Genomic DNA, 18947 nt, shown 5'->3' with positions numbered 1-18947 from the left:
ATGGTCTCAGTTTGTTCATGTTCTCATGCTTTTCACGGACTTTCTCAGAACAGCAGAGTCCAGCAAAAGTTAAAGTTGTGGAATGAGGAGGTCAAAACAATTTATTCCAGAATTCAGTGATGGAAAAGAATGCAGTGAATGTGTTTAATCAAGATCTTAGGCAGCTGCTAATGAAGGACCCACAGAAGGGAAATATACAATAGGAAATATCAACCAATGATTGAAAGGGAAATGGAGTAGATTCAAATACATTCTTTTAAAATAATATCAGAAATAGGAAAGGCATGAGGAAGAGATGGAAGGGTTCTGGCATGGGATGTCTGACTGGCTGGTAAATAACAAGGTGCTACAGGTTTGATTCCATGTGGTATTCAAACTAGCAGAAGATGTGCCAGCAGATCCTCTTGTGGAGTGAGCCTTCAGATTCTTGAAAGAGGGGGTGATATCAAAGGGCTAATAATGCACGCTAGTGGTGCTTCTGCATAAGGAAAGTATCTCAAGTGGCAGGAAACATGTTTAATTAGCTAGACCACAGCAGTGGGAAACACTATGGAGATGCTTCCAAGGAAAAGGCTGACTAACTTTGTGGAAGATAATAATCTCTGGCACAAGGTCATGGCCAGAACATACTGTTAGTCTGATTATGTTTTATGAGTGAGTCTCAGGGGAAGTGGACAGAAGCTATCTACTACGTATAGTATGTGTGGATTTCAGCAAGACACTTTAACTGTGTTTCCTTGTAGGAAGTTATTAAAGAAGTCAAAGGGAGTGGGTGTTTTGGGAAGACTAATTGGACAGAGAATTAACAGAAAGTGAGAGTGATGATGGGGGTCAGTAGTGGCATATCACCCAGATCTGTTCATTGTTAGGTGTCAGACATAATACTGATGAGAGAACAGAATTTACATCTTTGAGTATGGCACAAAACTGTAGGGAGCAGTACAAACTGGAACACTGAGTCTGGAAATGGATTTAAATAGGCTATCAAACTGAGTGACAGATACATATGGCTGCTGAGATTTAAAACTGAGAAATATAAATTGCTCCAGTTAGGCTGCAGTAATACAGAAGCTGCATACAAAATGGGTGAGGCTAAGTTCATTCAACTGGCCACAAAGAAAACTTGACGGTAGCCCATACTGTCATAATGAGCCACTAAGGACAAAATGATAAAGAAGCAGAAGCCAAAAGCAACAGTAGGCTGGGCTGTGTGACAAAACAGACTCTAGATACAGGGAGGTGATCTTACCTCTTTACAGGAGACAGGTGAGACCAGTTCTGGAATACTGTATCTATTTCTCAAGACTGTACTGAGTGAGAGGCTTTAAGCTGTTTGAGAGGGTAAAACGTAAGGCCACAAGGGTGTCCATGGTCTTAGAGGGACTATCATATGCAAAGACACTTTGCATCTTAAGACTGCACAGCAGAGACCAACATGGCAAGAGACATGAAATGAGCACATAAAACCATTAATGAGTCTAGTGACAGAATAGAGATGAAGTACGTGGACAGAAGAGGCACAGAGGAGCAGACAAAGTTAACATGCAGAAAAGGAAATTTGTTATGCTGGATACCAGAAACTGCCCATAAATTAGAGGGTTGTAGACAGGAGGGACAAGCTTAAAGAAAAAGGTGTCAGAGAGCAAGAGCTACTAAAATCTTTAAGAAAGCAATAGGCAGCTAGAAAGGGAAGAGTAGTAAGGAGAGGTTATAAATGACTGAGATGTTGGCTGCAATCTCTGGTCTTCTGATAGCAAGAAATGTGTATGTATGCTTGTATGCATGTATGTATGTATGTATGTGTGTACACATGCATATGTGTATGCATGTATGTATGTATGTATAAACGGCTTGATAAACTGCACATAACTCACCGTAATCACTTATTTTCTTGAATGTAAACCTTTTCACAGAGTTTATCCAAAGGGATATCTTTTCTGTCAGAATCATCTCCTAAGAAAAAAGTAAAGACCCTTAAGTAACAATTAATATTTCCAGTAACACTATTATACTTAAAAGAAAATATTATTTAAATTATTTAAACTGCTTATGATATTAAGGCTTTCATAATGCATTATGAATTCTTGAAGTTTCAAATCAAAATGATACTGTATAATGTGTGTGTGTGTGTATGTATGTGTGTGTGTGTGTGTGTGTGTGTGTGTGTGTGTGTGTGTGTGTGTGTGTGTGTGTGTGTGTGTGTGTGTGATGAATTAAAAGATATTCACAATATACAGAAGTTATGTTAATGCTGTTGAAAGGAGAAATTCTATTAATGCTGGCCAGTCTACATCTAACCTCCATCCTCTGGAATCTTACTCATACTTGCTTTTCCTGTCCTACCCTAAACATTTAAACTGTGTGTTGAAATGACTTTTCTGTGTCAGGATGCTGAGATCTGCAGAAATGCTTCTCCTTTTAAAACTGAGACATCCGCCTCTGACCGTATGCAAGGAGAACTGTAAATCATGTAGCTGTCATTAGATTTTTTTCCTTGCTCTACTTCATGCTTACACTTTTGGTTATCAAGGATATTCATAACAGAAACTTATATAATCCTTACCTTACTAATTAAATTATGCCCTTTCATTATACACTAGTTCTCTCTGCTTAAGAACCCAGACAACTTAGTCTTCACCCCCTTCTTTACAAGGGAAATATCTTGTTGTCCTGTGAGCATCTTGTGAAGCAGTACTCAGGTTTTATAAAAATTCTGCCACGTGTGCTGTAGCAGTTTATTTCTGTAGATCTGCCATAGTCTACATGCATGATAATGTAAAACACTCGACACAACAACAAATTATAGGAATATGCCTGAAGAAGTAACTAAGTCTGACAACCAGGTGTATCACTCAATTATCTCATAAGTCTAACAAGGCAACTAAAAGTACCAAAGAAATTAGCTTTGGCAGTTTATGAATGGGATCTTGGAGGTGTTCCTTAAATCCCATTTTGCAAGGGTTCTGCTGTGCACTGCATGAGCAGCCAATGTCAGAAATCCCCCCAGGGTGGGTCCTTAGGATAACAAAAAATGGTAGTGTCAATAAGTAAATAAGAAATGCACACTGCCAGCGAGTTACATCCTACAGACCTAGCTGCCATGCCCACCCGCTGCACTTGAATGCACTAGTTATTTATCTGTCTGTCTGTTAACCAGGTAGGTAGACTGTTCTCAAGACTCTTTTTCAGCCTGAGCAGAAGGCAAAAGTACAAAAGATCACGTTCATTGATAAATATAAACCATGTTTGAATGATACAATCACTGTTATGTTAAGTATAAATGCAGGCAATAAATACACTCAATAACCTTCACATTACACAGTAAAAAAGTATTAGTTACAGCAGTTCATTAATACTCACCACCCTCCCAAAATTAAGTTATTGATGAAGTACGCAGGCAGGCACTATGTTTAAGGGTATATATGTGGTATTGTTTAAGGACATCTATGTGGTAATGTTTAAGGGTATCTGTGTGGTAATGTTTAAGGGTACCTATGTGGTAATGTTTAGGGGTATCTATGTGGTATTTTTTAAGGGTATCTATGTGGTAATGTTTAAAGGTATCTATGTGGCAATGTTTAAGGGTATCTATGTGGTAATGTTTCAGGCTATCTATGTGTTATTGTTTAAGGGTATCCATGTGGTAATGTTTATGGGTATCTATGTAGTATTGTTTAAAGGTATCTATGTGGTATTGTTTAAGAGTATCTATGTGGTAATGTTTAAGGGTATCTATGTGGTAATGTTTAAAGGTATCTATGTGGCAATGTTTAAGGGTATCTATGTGGTAATGTTTCAGGCTATCTATGTGTTATTGTTTAAGGGTATCCATGTGGTAATGTTTATGGGTATCTATGTAGTATTGTTTAAAGGTATCTATGTGGTAATGTTTAAGGTTATCTATGTGGTAATGTTTAAAGGTATCTATGTGGTATTGTTTAAGAGTATCTATGTGGTAATGTTTAAAGGTATCTGTGTGGTAATGTTTAAAGGTATCTATGTGGTAATGTTTAAGGGTATCTGTGAGGTAATGTTTAAGGGTATCTATGTGGTAATGTTTATAGGTATCTATGTGGTAATGTTTAATGGTATCTATGTGGTATTTACATAATAAAAAGGGTGATGTTGACAAGTGTTAGTAGTATGTGTTCATGTATTTATTGTTTGTTAATCAGGTCATTTGGCTGATCTGAAAACCCTTTTTAGCCATGACCATGGCAGGCCCACAAGGGCAATAAATACAACATAACCAATTTATTACAGCAATGAAGCACCATGTTTTTGATAGAAAATCAGCATAAAAAACATGCAAAAGCACAATATGCAAAATCCACAGGGGCTGCAACTGGAGGTCAGGACAATGAACCCACACACCTTAAACTGTGAAGCAATAATCTTTCCATTGAGTCATTGTTGTGCCCACCCACTCCCTTATAATGCATCTGATAAAGGACAGAAGGAACAAAGGGTAATGGAAAGGAACTAGAAAAAAAACATTGATTATCTAGATATGGCAAGAAATTAGGGGACAGAGGTAATAAAGTTGACAGCTGAGAGATAAAAACAGCTGAAACAGAAGCAGAGCTGCTTTTTTACACCAGGATACAATGACAGTCAGTCAATATTCTGTGATACTGAAGTAGCTTGTCACCTTAACTAAACATGCTACCTAATACATCTCAAATAATTAGGATGTTTGCTTCATTGCTGTTGCCACAGTTAGAAGAAGGCACTTGGTAAGACATTTCATCGAGGCCTACTGATGGTAACTGTGACAGTGCCATGCCATTGTGATCTCAGTTTATAAAATTGGTTAGCCCTGTTTGGTTAGATCAGCTAGTGGTGGATACAGGCCACACAAAAGCAACTTATGTTTAAGACAATTAAGCAGGAAATACGCTTTCAGTAATCGATAGCTAACCAGTTGAGAAGAGGGTAATACCATGACATTCAAATTGTGCAGCACAGGTGATGACTCTACATACTCCTTTGGCAACAATTTAAAAGGCCTTTTGTGCTTTTTGTAAGACTGTGTGTGGTAATAGTGGGGATACAGTCAAAACATGGAAGCAGTTGTCCTTGAGCCAGTTCCCTCTATCTCCACTTGAACACTTTGTAACTGAGCAATTCACTTAGCCAGGCAGTGTTTCTGATTCACCCCTGAAAAGAGGCAGGTATACAAAATGGTATTACCCAGTTAACAAATACGTAAAATAAATAGAAATTTATCTAATTAAAAAAGAACCTAGAAACAGAAAGTAGAGTCTTTCATATAATGCAAATGGGGTATATTACTTTAAATGCTAATGACATCATTTTTAGCATGTAATGTGGCATGCATTCTTTCTAGAGGTTTAATACTTAATATGCACTCCATGGAGGTTATTTACCATACACTGTGTCTATCTGTTCCTTAAAGCACACACAAACAAACATTCATATATCATCTGGTATCACAGTGGACAAATGCATCTACAGAAGTGAAGAAATACACGAGTTTACATGTTTCACAGTACAGAAGTATACTTCTTAATGGAGCTATGCTCCAACTGCAGCCAAAAGGAATTTTCTTGGTGCATGGAAGTTTAACAGAAAAAAAACGGAAGCTTTTGATGCAGGAATCTGATGTACTTCTCATTTCAAGTATTACAGAGCTGAGCAACCTGAGATGTTACACAACGTTACTGTCTCTGTGTTGCTTTTCTTGATGGGAAGAAAGACAAACTATCATCAGTTAAAGTGAATTATTGAGAAGTTAGAAGGAATCTGATATTTGATTTTTACAAGGGCACAAGTTTCTAAAGAGACTTTAGATGCTTATGTTACTCACCTGAAAAATTAAGCCAAAAACTATGATAAGGGTGAGATTCATTAATAAGAGTTAGAATAATTTGGGATATAAAATGATAAAACAAGGGGCTGTTAAGAGAAACAGATGTCCTTAGCCAAGGCTGTATATGTCTGTACAACAATTTAAATTATAAGTACACAGTTAAAAGATTGAACTGGGGAGACTAATGTCTGTAAGATCAAATGCGAGTCAAAAGTCAAAACTGAAAAATAGACTGGATGTGGGTAAAACATGAAAATGCACTGTAACAGTAATGGAGTAAAAACAATTAAAATATGCAGAGAAAATGCACTGTAACTGAAAGCAAGCACCATGTAGTGAGTGTGGTTATAAAAAACAGCTATGACCTGTTTTTAAAAGAATGTAAAAATGTGCTAGAAAGGGACATTTTTAAAAAGATGCAGAAAAGTAAAGATTTGTATTCAAAAGACTGTGCATGTAGTTGAACAGAAACAGGAAAATGTGTCATTTCAATCTAGAAAAGAAGCTGCTTTTAAAAATAGAGGGCATATAAAATATTGCATAACTCTAAAAATCAATCAGACGATGTTAGGAAATATTGGGAAGAAAGACTGAAAAAGCAATTCGTAAGAGATCAATGGGAGGGCATATGTGTGGCTCCCAAGTATGTAACAAACTCCAGAAGGTTTAAGGTTTTTGCTTGGATATTTTGCATAGGTATTTTTATACTCCAAGCAGACTTTAGAGAATGTTTCCTAAGGCAGACAGCAAATGTACAGGAGTGATGGGCAGAAAGAGGTAACTGGGAACATATTATACATGCAAAGAGAAAGGGATAGGGGAAATCCTAAGTGAAAGACCTGCTCTGGTGTTTTAATCTAGAACAGAATCTGCTGTTACAAAGAGAAAATAGTAGGGCATATAAAGTATTTCATGATAACTATAAGAATCGGTCAGAGGAGTTTAGAAAAAAATGGGAAGAGAGACTAGAATAGCAAATTAAATTATAGGCACACAGTTAAAAGAATGAATTGGGAATATTAGTGTCAGTAAGATCAAATGTGAGTCAAAAGGCAAAACTGAAAAATAAACTGGATGTGGGGGAAAAACATGAAAATGTACTGTAACAGTAATGGAGTAAAACAATTAAAATATGCAGAGAAAAAGTAGTTGCAATTGAAAGTCCCTGTTTAGTAAGCAGGCTAGAAAAGCATGAAAGGAAACTTTAACCTGCAAAAAGAATGTAGAACATGTGCAAAGGACACTTTTAAAAGATGCATAAAAGGAAAGATAAGTGTATTGAAAAGATTGTCCATGTTGTTGAACAGAAACAGGCAGTATGGCAGTCTAGAACAGAAGCTGCATGTCAATGGCAGGATATAATGTAGGCCATATAGAAATATTGCATATAACTATTTCATTCTGACAAGCTTATAAAATATTGGGAAGTATACTAAAAGCAATTTGAATAGAAACTTTAATGGGTGAACTTTAACATAGAAAGGTTGAAAATCAACTTAAACGTCTTGCGAAAGCGAAAATTGTCAGTCTGATCTGCAAGGAAAATCAACAAATCGAAAACCAGATTAGCTGATTTTTCTTTCAATTCAGCAATGATTTTATACTGTTCATGCTATTAAGTCCAGGTAACTAATAGGTTAAATTTTTGTATAGTACTTTTGTGTCATGTGACATTACTTTTTATTGTTATTGGCTGGCTTCTACTATATATTGAACAATAATTGAATTACTTTTTATCTAACACTGATGAACAGTTGGAAGGACCTGAAAACTTTGTTTGTTTGAATAAACAGTAACACGACTGGACGTTTGTTTTTTCTTCTTTTGTTTGGAACTTTTTACCTGTGTTGTCCACTTAGCTGCCTTGCATTTTGTTTGTTATGCTTAGATCTCATTACACTTCCTAAACATATGTTCCTAATTATCACTTTAATCCCCATCACACTTCCAACATTTTGCTGTCTACCCGAGCAAACATTCTATGATGTCTGCTTGAGGTATAAAAATGTCTATGGAAACACTTCTAAGCAAAGACCCTTAGCCATCTGGACTTTGTTGCATACTTGAGATACATACACATGTCCACCCATTATTCTCTTGCAAATTGCTTTTCCGGTCTCCCTTCCCAATCTTTTCTAACCTTGTCTGATTGATTCTTACAGTTAACATGCAATATTTTATATGCCCTAGTAATTATCCCTTTTTTAACAGCAGCTTTCTGTTCTAGATTCATTTCCTGTTTCTGTTCAACAACATGGACAGTATTTGAATACGCTTATCTTTCCTTTTACGCATCTTTTAAAAGTGCCCTTTACTAGCACATGTTCTACATTCTTTAAAAAGCAGGTTATAGTTTCCTTTCATGCTTTTTTATAGCCATGCTTACTACATAAGGATTGACTTTCAATTGCCCTACTTTTTCTCAGCATATTTTAATTGTTTTTGCTCCATTACTGTTACAGTGCATTTTCATGTTTCCCCCCACATCCAGTTTATTTTTCAGTTTTGCCTTTTGACTCACATTTGATCTTACAGACACCAGCCTTCCCAATTCATTCTTTTAACTGTGTACCTATAATTTAATTTGCTATTCTAGTCTCTCTTCCCATTTTTTCTAAACTCCTCTGACCGATTCTTATAGTTATCATGCAATACTTTATATGCCCTACTATTTTCACTTTATAACAGCAGATTATGTTTCAAAAATCAGCAAATCGAAAACCAGATTAGCTGATTTTTGAACTTCAATTCAAAAGACATAGCGTAATACAGGGGGGCAAGCCCCCCTGCAACCCCCATGTACGGGGTTTCGCCCCCACACACCCTTACTTTATTATTCTAACTCTGAGGTCACAATACAGTGGGGAAAGGGTCTTCTTCCTGATCCCCACTATAGTGCACCCTGCACCAGAAATGCTGAATCTGCAATGAGTGAATGTTACTGTGCATTCGCTCATTGCACATTCGATGCATTTTGATTTTGGCCTTCAGAGAACTTGCAAAAGTCCTTTTGGACGTTTGCATTTCACACATGTGCATTATGCATGGACATCTGTATGTATCTCAAGTATGCAACAAAGTCCAGATGGCTAAGGGTCTTTGCTTGGATATTTTGCATAGGTATTTTTATACCCCAAGCAGACTTTAGAGAATGTTTCCTAAGGTAGACAGCAAATGTACAGGAGTGATGGGCAAGAAAGAGGTAACTGGGAACATATTATACATGCAATGGTGTTTTAATCTAGAACAGAATCTGCTGTTACAAAGAGAAAATAGTAGGGCATATAAAGTATTTCATGATAACTATAAGAATCGGTCAGAGGAGTTTAGAAAAAAATGGGAAGAGAGACTAGAATAGCAAATTAAATTATAGGCACACAGTTAAAAGAATGAATTGGGAATATTAGTGTCAGTAAGATCAAATGTGAGTCAAAAGGCAAAACTGAAAAATAAACTGGATGTGGGGGAAAAACATGAAAATGTACTGTAACAGTAATGGAGTAAAAACAATTAAAATATGCAGAGAAAAAGTAGTGCAATTGAAAGTCAAGCCTCGTGTAGTAAGCATGGCTATGAAAAAGCATGAAAGGAAACTTTAACCTGCTTTTAAAAGAATGTAGAACATGTGCTAGTAAAGGACACTTTTAAAAGATGCATAAAAGGAAAGATAAGTGTATTGAAAAGATTGTCCATGTTGTTGAACAGAAACAGGAAAATCAATCTAGAACAGAAGCTGCTGTTAAAAAAGGGATATAAAGTAGGCCATATAAAATATTGCATGATAACTATAAGAATCAATCAGACAAGCTTAGAAAAGATTGGGAAGTGAGACTGGAAAAGCAATTTGAAGAGAATAATGGGTGAACGGTTTACCTTAGAAAGGTTGAAAATCAACCTACCGAACGGCCCTTTGTGCGAACCGGAACGACGAAAATTGTCAGTCTGATCTGCACCGAAGTTCGAAAATCAACAAATCGAAAACCAGATTAGCTGATTTTTCAACTTCAATTCGAAAGACATAGCGTAATGCAGGAGGGCAAGCCCCCCTGCACCCCCCATGTAGGGGGTTTCGCCCCCACACTCTCTTACTTTATTATTCTAACTCCGAGGTCGCAATATAGTGGGGAAAGCGTCTACTTCCTGATCCCAGCTATAGTGCACCCTGCACCAGAAATGCCGAATCTGCAATGAGCGAACGTTATAGCAATAACCCACGGTTGGCGTGGTTTGGTCCCGAGGCCAACCGTGGGTAAATTTAGCATTACCCAGAAGTGGTTATTGCTATTATATGACATTATTTAAGAAAAGAAACTGTTACTTTTCTTAAATAATGGCATAATAATGCCTGTTTACTGCCCTTCCGCAGATGTCTGGCATCCGCGGTTCTGATGTACTGCGCCTGCGCAGTACATCAGAGCTGTGAGCAAAAGCAACGGAGAAAGCAAGATCTCAAATTTTTAGTCTCGCTATGTTAAATGAGTTTAACATAGCGAGACAGTTTAAAATAAGCAACGGACATCTCCGTTGCTTATTTTAACTGTCTCGCTATGTTAAACTCATTTAGATCTTGCTTTCATGTTAAATGGGTTTAACATGGCGAGGCACTTTAAAATAACGGAGATCTCCGTTGCTTATTTTAAAGCTGTCTTAAACCCATTTGTTTAAAACGAGTTATACTAATGGAAAAAGTCCGGACCTTTTCCATTAGTATAACTCGATTTACAACAGGCACGCTGGCCAATCAGCGTGCACGTTTTGGGGGGATCATGGTATAATACTGTGTATTTGCTCATAGCACATTCGATGCATTTTGTTTTTGGCCTTCCGAGAACTTGCAAAAGCCCTTTTGGACTTTTGCATTTCAGACATGTGCATTACGCACATGTAAAGGTAAACCGGGTGGACATGTGTATGTATCTCAAATATGCAACAAAGTCCAGATGGCTAAGGGTCTTTGCTTGGAAGCATTTGCATAGGCATTTTTATACCTCAAGCAGACCTCATAGAATGTTTCTTCAGGTAAACAGCAAATACTGGAGTTGTGATGGGGATGAAAGTTGTGATTAGGAACATATATTTAGGAAGTTTAATGAGATCTAAGCATAACAAACAAAATGCAAGGCAGCTAAGTGGACAACACAGGTAAAAAGTTCCAAACAAAAGAAGAAAAACAAAGTTCCAGCTCTCTTACTCTTTATTCAAACAAAGCTTTCAAGTCCTTACAAATGTTCATCAGTGTTAAATAAAAAGTAATTCAGTTATCATTCAATATATAATAGAAGCTAGCCAATAACAATAAAAAGTAATACGGCACATGACACAAATGTACTATACAAAAACATAACCTATTAATTACCTGGACTTAATAGCATGAACAGTATAAAATCATTGCTGAAAGAAAGACAGGCTTATGTAACCTGATATATGTATTCTTATGTTTACTTGTCTTTGCACATTTTAAGCTTTAAGTTTATATATTTTTTTTTATTTTAAAGTTTATATAAAAGTTTATATTAAAAGTTTTTATATAAATATTTTTATATCAGAATGAAATGTTTCTATATTTCTATATTTCTATTTTTAAGTTTCATAGAATGATTTTTATAATAGTACTAATATGTTATGTTTTTGTTTGAATAAACAGTAAGACAGCTGGACCTTTGGTTTTCTTCTTTTGAGTGTAATGAAATGGCAGATTTTAAAAATTCCCTATAGAGTAATCCATCAGAAATATTTGTTGAGCAAATGGTTGTAATTAAAGATATTAATTTTTTCACCTAGAACAAGATCTGAATTGCCTAGACATATTAAGGTCTTATTAAGTTTAATTCTGTTGGCTGACAAAAAAAAGCAGTTAATATAAAATTGAAATCAAAGTCTACACCAACTGTATTTGAAGTATGGAAGATTATAAAAGAACTGGAATAGAGATTTTTAGAAAAGGAGCAAATTACATAGAAATAAATGGAAAATTTGTGGACAATACATGCAGAATAACATTCAGGAAGAAGAGGAGCAAGATTTAAGGGAAGGCAGGAATCCAGCAGTTTATATATTGTTGGACTGATAATAATTATAAATAAAATGTGATGTATAATGTATACAAATAGAAAAAAATATTAGTATGGGTTGTTTTCTTTTCACTTAATGAATGTTTGCCTATGACACAAAATGATCATTTAATAAAGATGTTTAAAAATAGAAATGTGATTTGCTACAGCTTCTGAAGTCACAAAGTTCCACTGTCAGCTTTATTTTAGGTTCTGAAGTCACAGAGTTCCACTGTTAGCTTTATTTTAGGCTCTGAAGTCACAGAGGTCCACTGTTTGGCTTTATTTTAGGTTCTGAAGTCACAGAGTTTCACTGTTGGCTTTTTTTAGGTTCTGGAGTCACAGAGTTCCACTGTTGGCTTTATTTTAGGTTCTGAAGCCACAGAGTTCCACTGTTGGCTTCATTTTAGGTTCTGATGTCACAGAGTTCCATGTTGGCTTTATTTTAGGTTCTGGAGTCACAGAGTTCAACTGATTGATTTATTTTATGTCCTGAAGTCACAGAGTTCCACTGTTGGCTTTATTTAGGTTCTGAAGTCACAGAGTTCCACTGTTGGCTTTATTTTAGGTTCTGAAGTCACAGAGTTCCTTGTTGGCTTTATTTTAGGTTCTGGAGTCACACAGTTCAACTGATTGATTTATTTTATGTCCTGAAGTCACAGAGTTCCACTGTTTGCTTTATTTTAGGTTCTGAAGTCACAGAGTTCCACTGTTGGCTTTATTTTAGGTTCTGAAGTCACAGAGGTCCACTGTTGGCTTTATTTTAGGTTCTGAAGTCACAGAGTTTCACTGTTGGCTTTTTTTTAGGTTCTGGAGTCACAGAGTTCCACTGTTGGCTTTATTTTAGGTTCTGAAGTCACAAAGTTCCACTGTTGGCTTCATTTTAGGTTCTGAAGTCACAGAGTTCCACTGTTGGCTTTATTTTAGGTTCTGAAGTCACAGAGTTCCACTGTTGGCTTTATTTTAGGTTCTGAAGTCACAGAGGTCCACTGTTGGCTTTATTTTAGGTTCTGAAGTCACATAGTTTCACTGTTGGTTTTATTTTAGGTTCTGGAGTCACAGAGTTCCACTGTTGGCTTTATTTTAGGTTCTGAAGTCACAGAGTTCCACTGTTGGCTTCATTTTAGGTTCTGAAGTCACAGAGTTCCACTGTTGGCTTCATTTTAGGTTCTGAAGTCACAGAGTTCCACTGTTGGCTTTATTTGATTAAATCCATCTCTAGTTAGTCTGTTATAACCAGCACAGACGTTTGGCCACCCAAAGTCTTTTATTCAAGACTATGAGAAGTTTGGAAAGCCTTAAACTATGAGAAATTAGTGTTTCATCAAAAAGGGAGGAATGAAAGCTTTTATTTCAGTTCTACCTGTTTAAAAAGGTGGATATGATGGTGAAGTCAGTGATGTCAAATTTTGGACCTCATACACTATTAATTCTGTCCCTTTATCATCATATTCTAAGATAGCTCTACAGAGCATAATGTATTCTTTTCCATTATTTTCTATGGCACACACTTTTAGGCATACTTATTATATGTCCCTGCACAGGGGCAGCTCTTGCTATCGGACTGCAGCCCCACAGCTGTAAAACTGAAAAAAAAACAATTTGCTTGCGAGTCCCGGAACGAACTGCGCATGCATGCTTGGTGAGTTCTGGGTTTCTGTAAATCCAGACTGCTGTTTAACCAGTCCAGATTACAAAGAGAAGCATTTGTACACTGATGCCCAGATGTCTATGTGGTTTGTAACCACATAGACTGGAAGGGGATTGGGCTGCTACATCTGCAGTCACATATGTGGGTTTACAAGGCATCATGTATGTGGATAGCTACTGACTGGCTCTGGGGAATTTGTATTTCTTACAAGGAAAGGTTCATCTCCAGGAAGGAAGAGGTAGGGAATTTGTATTGTATTTCAATGAAGAGGAGTTTGTGTTGTATTTTAACAAAGCTGCTACAGATAATTTGTATTTCTACACTGTGTGTGTGTGTGTGTGTGTGTGTGTGTGTGTGTGTGTGTGTGTGTGTGTGTGTGTGTGTGTGTGTGTGTGTGTGTGTGTGCGTGTGTGCGTGTGTGTGCGTGTGTGTGTGTGTGTGTGTGTGTGTGTGTGTGTGTGTGTGTAATGCCCCAGTTAAATATACCTGGTGGCTAGAGTTACTCAGGCTCAAACCCTGTTCCTAGGGTACTGGTAGGAAGAGCCTGAATTCCCTACCCCACCACCACTTGTGAAAACTGTCCAGATTTTTGCCTCATATTTTTGTTCTGTTCTGGTCCTCATAAAATATGTGGTTTTCTGGATTTTTGTAATCAGTGAAGGATTGAATTCACTAAATAATGACAGGCATTTGAATTTCAGACTTTATATTCTTCAGAAAATGCATGGTAACACAAAACCTTTTATTCTATAAGGTAATATTTGAAAATTTTCCCAATTTTTGGGACTGTATTCACCCATTATTGGCTTTGTCCAGGTTTTTTGTGCTAAGAAATTGACAGCTATGGTGAGAACTAAATTGGCTTTGCCCTGGTGTTTTGTGCTAAGACGTTGAGAGCTATGGTGAGAACTTAAGTCAATAAATCAGCCATTTAAGTTTCAGTCTTCCTGTCTTTCAAGAAATAGCTGATTTGGCATAGTTGTATGCTGCTCTGACTGTAGTGCACAGGGTCTTGGGTTCAAGATTTGGCAGTGAAATGCATGCTGATAACACAACATTTTATTCTAGCAACTTTCCAAGATTATACAAGCATGTGGCATTTGTCCCCCCCAATACATTTTGGCTTTTTTCAGATTTCTTGTGCTGCAAAGTTGACAGATCAAGTGGATTTTACAAGGAGCTAAAATTTATGTAATGTTTTACATTTTTTGTTTTGTTTTGTGGAACAGCTATTTTTTCCAAGGGAAAAAATCACTGGTCTAAGCATTCGAGATTGTAAGCTTTCACTTACATGGGCTTGATAAATCATTGTTTGCTTTTTTAAGTATTCAATGATTTAACATGCCCTCTAACAACTATACTGTATTATACAAGGAATATAATTTAATACAATCACAAAGGTGTTTATTGATTATCTGATCAGCTCAAGTATGCCACCTCCCAGTTTTTGGCTGGATGTACTTGATTAGGAACCAGTTAAATCAACTGTCTGCAAGCACAAACTTTTTTTGTTACTGAATATTTTCAGTGACTGAGTCTTAATCCTGCTGAAAGTGATGAAGCAAACTTGAAGAAATCACCTCTCTTAGATCTTCATTTTCCTTTTTTTTGGGAGGTACTTATTGTCCACACCTAGGGAACTAAGTCCATAATGTAGGATTTCTGCCGCACAATTATCCAGGCTGAACTATACCTCTCAACTGTCCAGACTTTAGCAGAATGAATAGATTTTTGCTTCTTATTTTTGGTTTGTTCCTCATAAAATTTGTGGTTTTCTGGCAAATCATTTAGGAATGAAATCACTAAATAATGACAGACATTGCGTTTAAGACTTCATACCCTTCAGAAAAATGCATGCTAAAGCAAGATCTGTTATTCTATCAACTGTCTTAAGTTTATACAATAGCAATTTTTAGTACTGTTTGTTTGTTCCCCCAATATATTTGGCCTTGTCCAGAGTTTCTGCATTAAGAGGTATGCACAAGTAAATCACTTTATAGAATTAGGTATATCCAAACCTCTCAACTGTCCCCAATTTTGAATCATAATAATCCCTCCGCAAAATGGCAATTTTGGAAGAAATGTGGAGAGTTTACAATTATAAATAATTGTAATAATCAGAGTTACAAATTACTTTTACTTCAGAAATTCATGTAGATTCTCTTATTTTGTCAGCTGCTCAACTTAACAGTACTGATATTAAAAAGTGTCCCTTCTTTGATAGGTTTCCAGCTGTATTATGTGGCTATTTTATATTTCTGCATCATATTTTTGGTCCGTTTTTCATAAAATTGTGGGGCTTTTTGGCAAATTAGTGGCAAATCATTAACGCCTGAAGTTAGAAAATAATGACAGACATTTGAGTTTCAGATTTCATACCCTTCAGAAAATTCATACTAATGTTTGACCTCCTATTCTATTATCTTTCTAAGTTTATTAGAGCAATGTTTAAAAATTGTCCTTATTTTTTGCCTTTGTCCCACTTCTATTTATGGCTTTTTCCAGATTTCTTGCTCTGAGGTTGAGAGGTATGACAAATGTGTCAGGGCCATCACCATCAGCTGGAGACATTTCAAATTGTGACATACTTGTTGTACCCCACTCCCCCATGTAGTGACTCTGGATTTGTCCAAGCAAGGCAAGGAGCAGTTATGCAGTGTAAGTGTACAGAGTATCCCCCCATCCAAGGTAGACACAAGTAGTACAGTAGCTTTTCACCTGCCCTTGATTTTGCAGAATGTTCTGGAATTCTGTCATATTTTTATACTGTTGATTTATGCTTCTTATTATTCAGAAAATGCATGTTGTTGCAGTGCCTGTTGCTCTGTGTTTAAGTAGCAATGCTTTAATGACCATCAGGTGAACTTGTCGGAGATTGTAAGATGCAAGTAAGCTTTAATAACCACACTGTTAAAGAATTATCAACAATGAAAGCCTTTTTGTTGTTGCCATGCAGAGCTATTTACATAACTAGATAACGTATAAGCCTTAGGTGGTGAAATGCATTTGACAGTATTTGTAATCAAGGACAGGATTATAGTATTTTCAGAAGCTCATTACATTTGTTGGGGACTTGCAGTCATCTTTGCAGGCTTTACTCGTATACTAAATAGAATGCCAATCTATCATGTGTGGTCCATAAGCTGTGCAGCAATCCCTTAAGCAATTTATCTTGAGCTTGTTTCTTGTTTGCTGTTCATTTTTTACTTTGATCATGTTTTCCTCATGAAACAAGTAGATAGTTGTCAGGCAGCAGGTCTTTTTTTTGGATGAGAAACATTTTTACAAATGGGGGTATCACTAAGATTGCTACTTTCAGTGTGTTACTTGGTACTTTTACAAAGCTGAATATAAATTATAATTAGAACTGCAGTGCAAGGAGAAGTGGTTTGAGTTGAGTGCTGCTTGTTTTTTTATACTTGATTTTGACTGGCATTCTAGTAATGTATTTAAAAAGTAATTTATTTTTTCATGCCTCGCAACCTTTTTGCTTCCATCTTGATATTAAGTAAACTGTCATGTAGCCAATGCATTGAAATATTTTTCTCTTCTCCACTTCATTTTGTCATGATTGGACTCTCATAATGATGGTTTGGCACCCAGGGCAGCATATTTAATTAAAGTCCAAGTTTTTGTGGTTTTGAGCATAGCTCCACCCCTTTCTATTTGACCACACCCCTCCCAATTGGCCCCACCTATTCAGCTGTCTCCTGTAGCCCCCCCTTTGACTTGAAGTCACCAGCCACCATCGTCTCTGTATCTCTTTTCGGAATGGCTACAAATAACTAGTGGTAGAGTTACCAGAATATACTCATAACATGAAGTATACAGTACAAAAACATTGTCCTGGTTTTGAAAAAGAGTTTAACCAATACTTTATTTTCATCTTCTGCCATTATTTTTTCATACACGCACCAATCAGCAACACTTTTATTGGCACATCTACCCAAGACATCACCAGTTGCTTGGTTGGCCACAAGGAGGTAATGTCTATCTAAAAGAAAACTATGTATAGTGTTGTTAGACAGTTATTGCAAATAGATAACAAATCTGTGTACTCTTTGTGATGTAGTATGTTAGACAGGGACATGTAATGTGATGCACCATCCAGAGATGTCCTGCCAATGCTGTATGGGTCTTTCATGCAGCCACATATATTGCAAATTCAGCTTTTCTAGAAACTGTATTGAAAAAAGGTTGTAAGGCCTTCAGAAGGAATCCAGAACAGTTTAATAAAGATGAGAGGACTGCATGGGTTTTAGAATGGGGATTGCTTGAAAATAACAAAATGACAGGCAAATATGATATGGACTCATATAGTTTTGAGGGGGGAATGTCAAATGCATCTGAAGAAACAAGGAAGGACAGAGAAGGGAGAGAAGAATAATATAAGTGGCTCTTGCAAGAGGGAAGTTAGGGCAGATGAAACATTTCTTCATTAAGAGAGTGGTGGTGACCTGGATCTGTTTATGTGAATAGTAAAATATTATGAAACAGTGGTTGCCAAAAATCTGGGATGAACAGAGGGGCAGTAAAGGGTATCACTGGTCAGCTGCTTGTGCTTAGTTGTTTGAAAGTAACATTTTGGTGTTTATCAGGATAGTCTATTCACATCCCATAAACTGTGAATGGTGATACATCTCCACAAAGTTTAATATGCACAGCAAGACATGTAAATCATTAGCATTTAAAGTAATATATCCAATATATTATCTTTTTCTTCTAGTGAAAATAGACATATGTGGCTGTTTTATATTCAGTCAATAAAACAGCATGCATTACATTACATTGATCATTTTAAATTATTTTAGTACTAATTATGTCATGGATTTCTTAAATCAAAATAAGCTACGTTTTCACATTCAGAAGACATTTTAATAAAGGCAACTTCCCCCTCTTTGCTATTAAGGTCATCTACCGAATGTCCTCTTTGCTGACTGGTTGATTCAGTTGTCTTCCATATATGGAATAGCTACCATTCACATTTTACATTTCTCTTCCTTCTGTTTCAGTTCTTTCTGAGTGACAGTTTTTCTTGAAAATGTGACTAGAGAAATTTTCCCTGTAAGTCATAACTGTCTGCATTTTCATAGTCTCTATGTCAGTACTGACTAGGACACATCCATATACAAAACTCTGTAGGTCCACGTATAGTATTCTGTTTACCCTACATACAATACAGGATCCTAGTTTGATTGTTTTAAGACTTTTTGTCTTCAGGGTGAAAACTTTTCCATGGCATTTGAGTTCTTACTCTGTTTTGAGATGCTAAATATGGTAATCATCTACAGTTTCTGTCATAATAATAGTTCTGCCTTTACTGTTTTCTGTTGGTATCACCTTCACTTTAAACTGATATTCAGGCATTGACAGTGCAATGAAAGTACCACAGTTTTGCTGAGGAGAGAGTGAG

At 36.4% G+C, this 18947-nt stretch overlaps 1 protein-coding gene across 1 annotated transcript in view; it reads right to left on the bottom strand.

Moving 5' to 3' along the window:
- Positions 1-1879: 1879 nt before the first annotated feature.
- Positions 1880-18947, bottom strand: part of LOC122790532 — a 340990-nt gene continuing 323922 nt past the window's right edge. The window contains exon 18 of the mRNA XM_044058080.1: positions 1880-1953. Coding sequence (XP_043914015.1) covers positions 1880-1953 — 74 coding nt within the window. The remainder of the gene's footprint in view (positions 1954-18947) is intronic.

The sequence above is a fragment of the Protopterus annectens genome, chromosome 16.part0, assembly GCF_019279795.1.
Source record: "Protopterus annectens isolate FY-2018-M chromosome 16.part0, PAN1.0, whole genome shotgun sequence".
Taxonomy (NCBI): domain Eukaryota; kingdom Metazoa; phylum Chordata; order Ceratodontiformes; family Protopteridae; genus Protopterus; species Protopterus annectens.
This window is presented reverse-complemented; position numbering and strand designations above follow the sequence as displayed.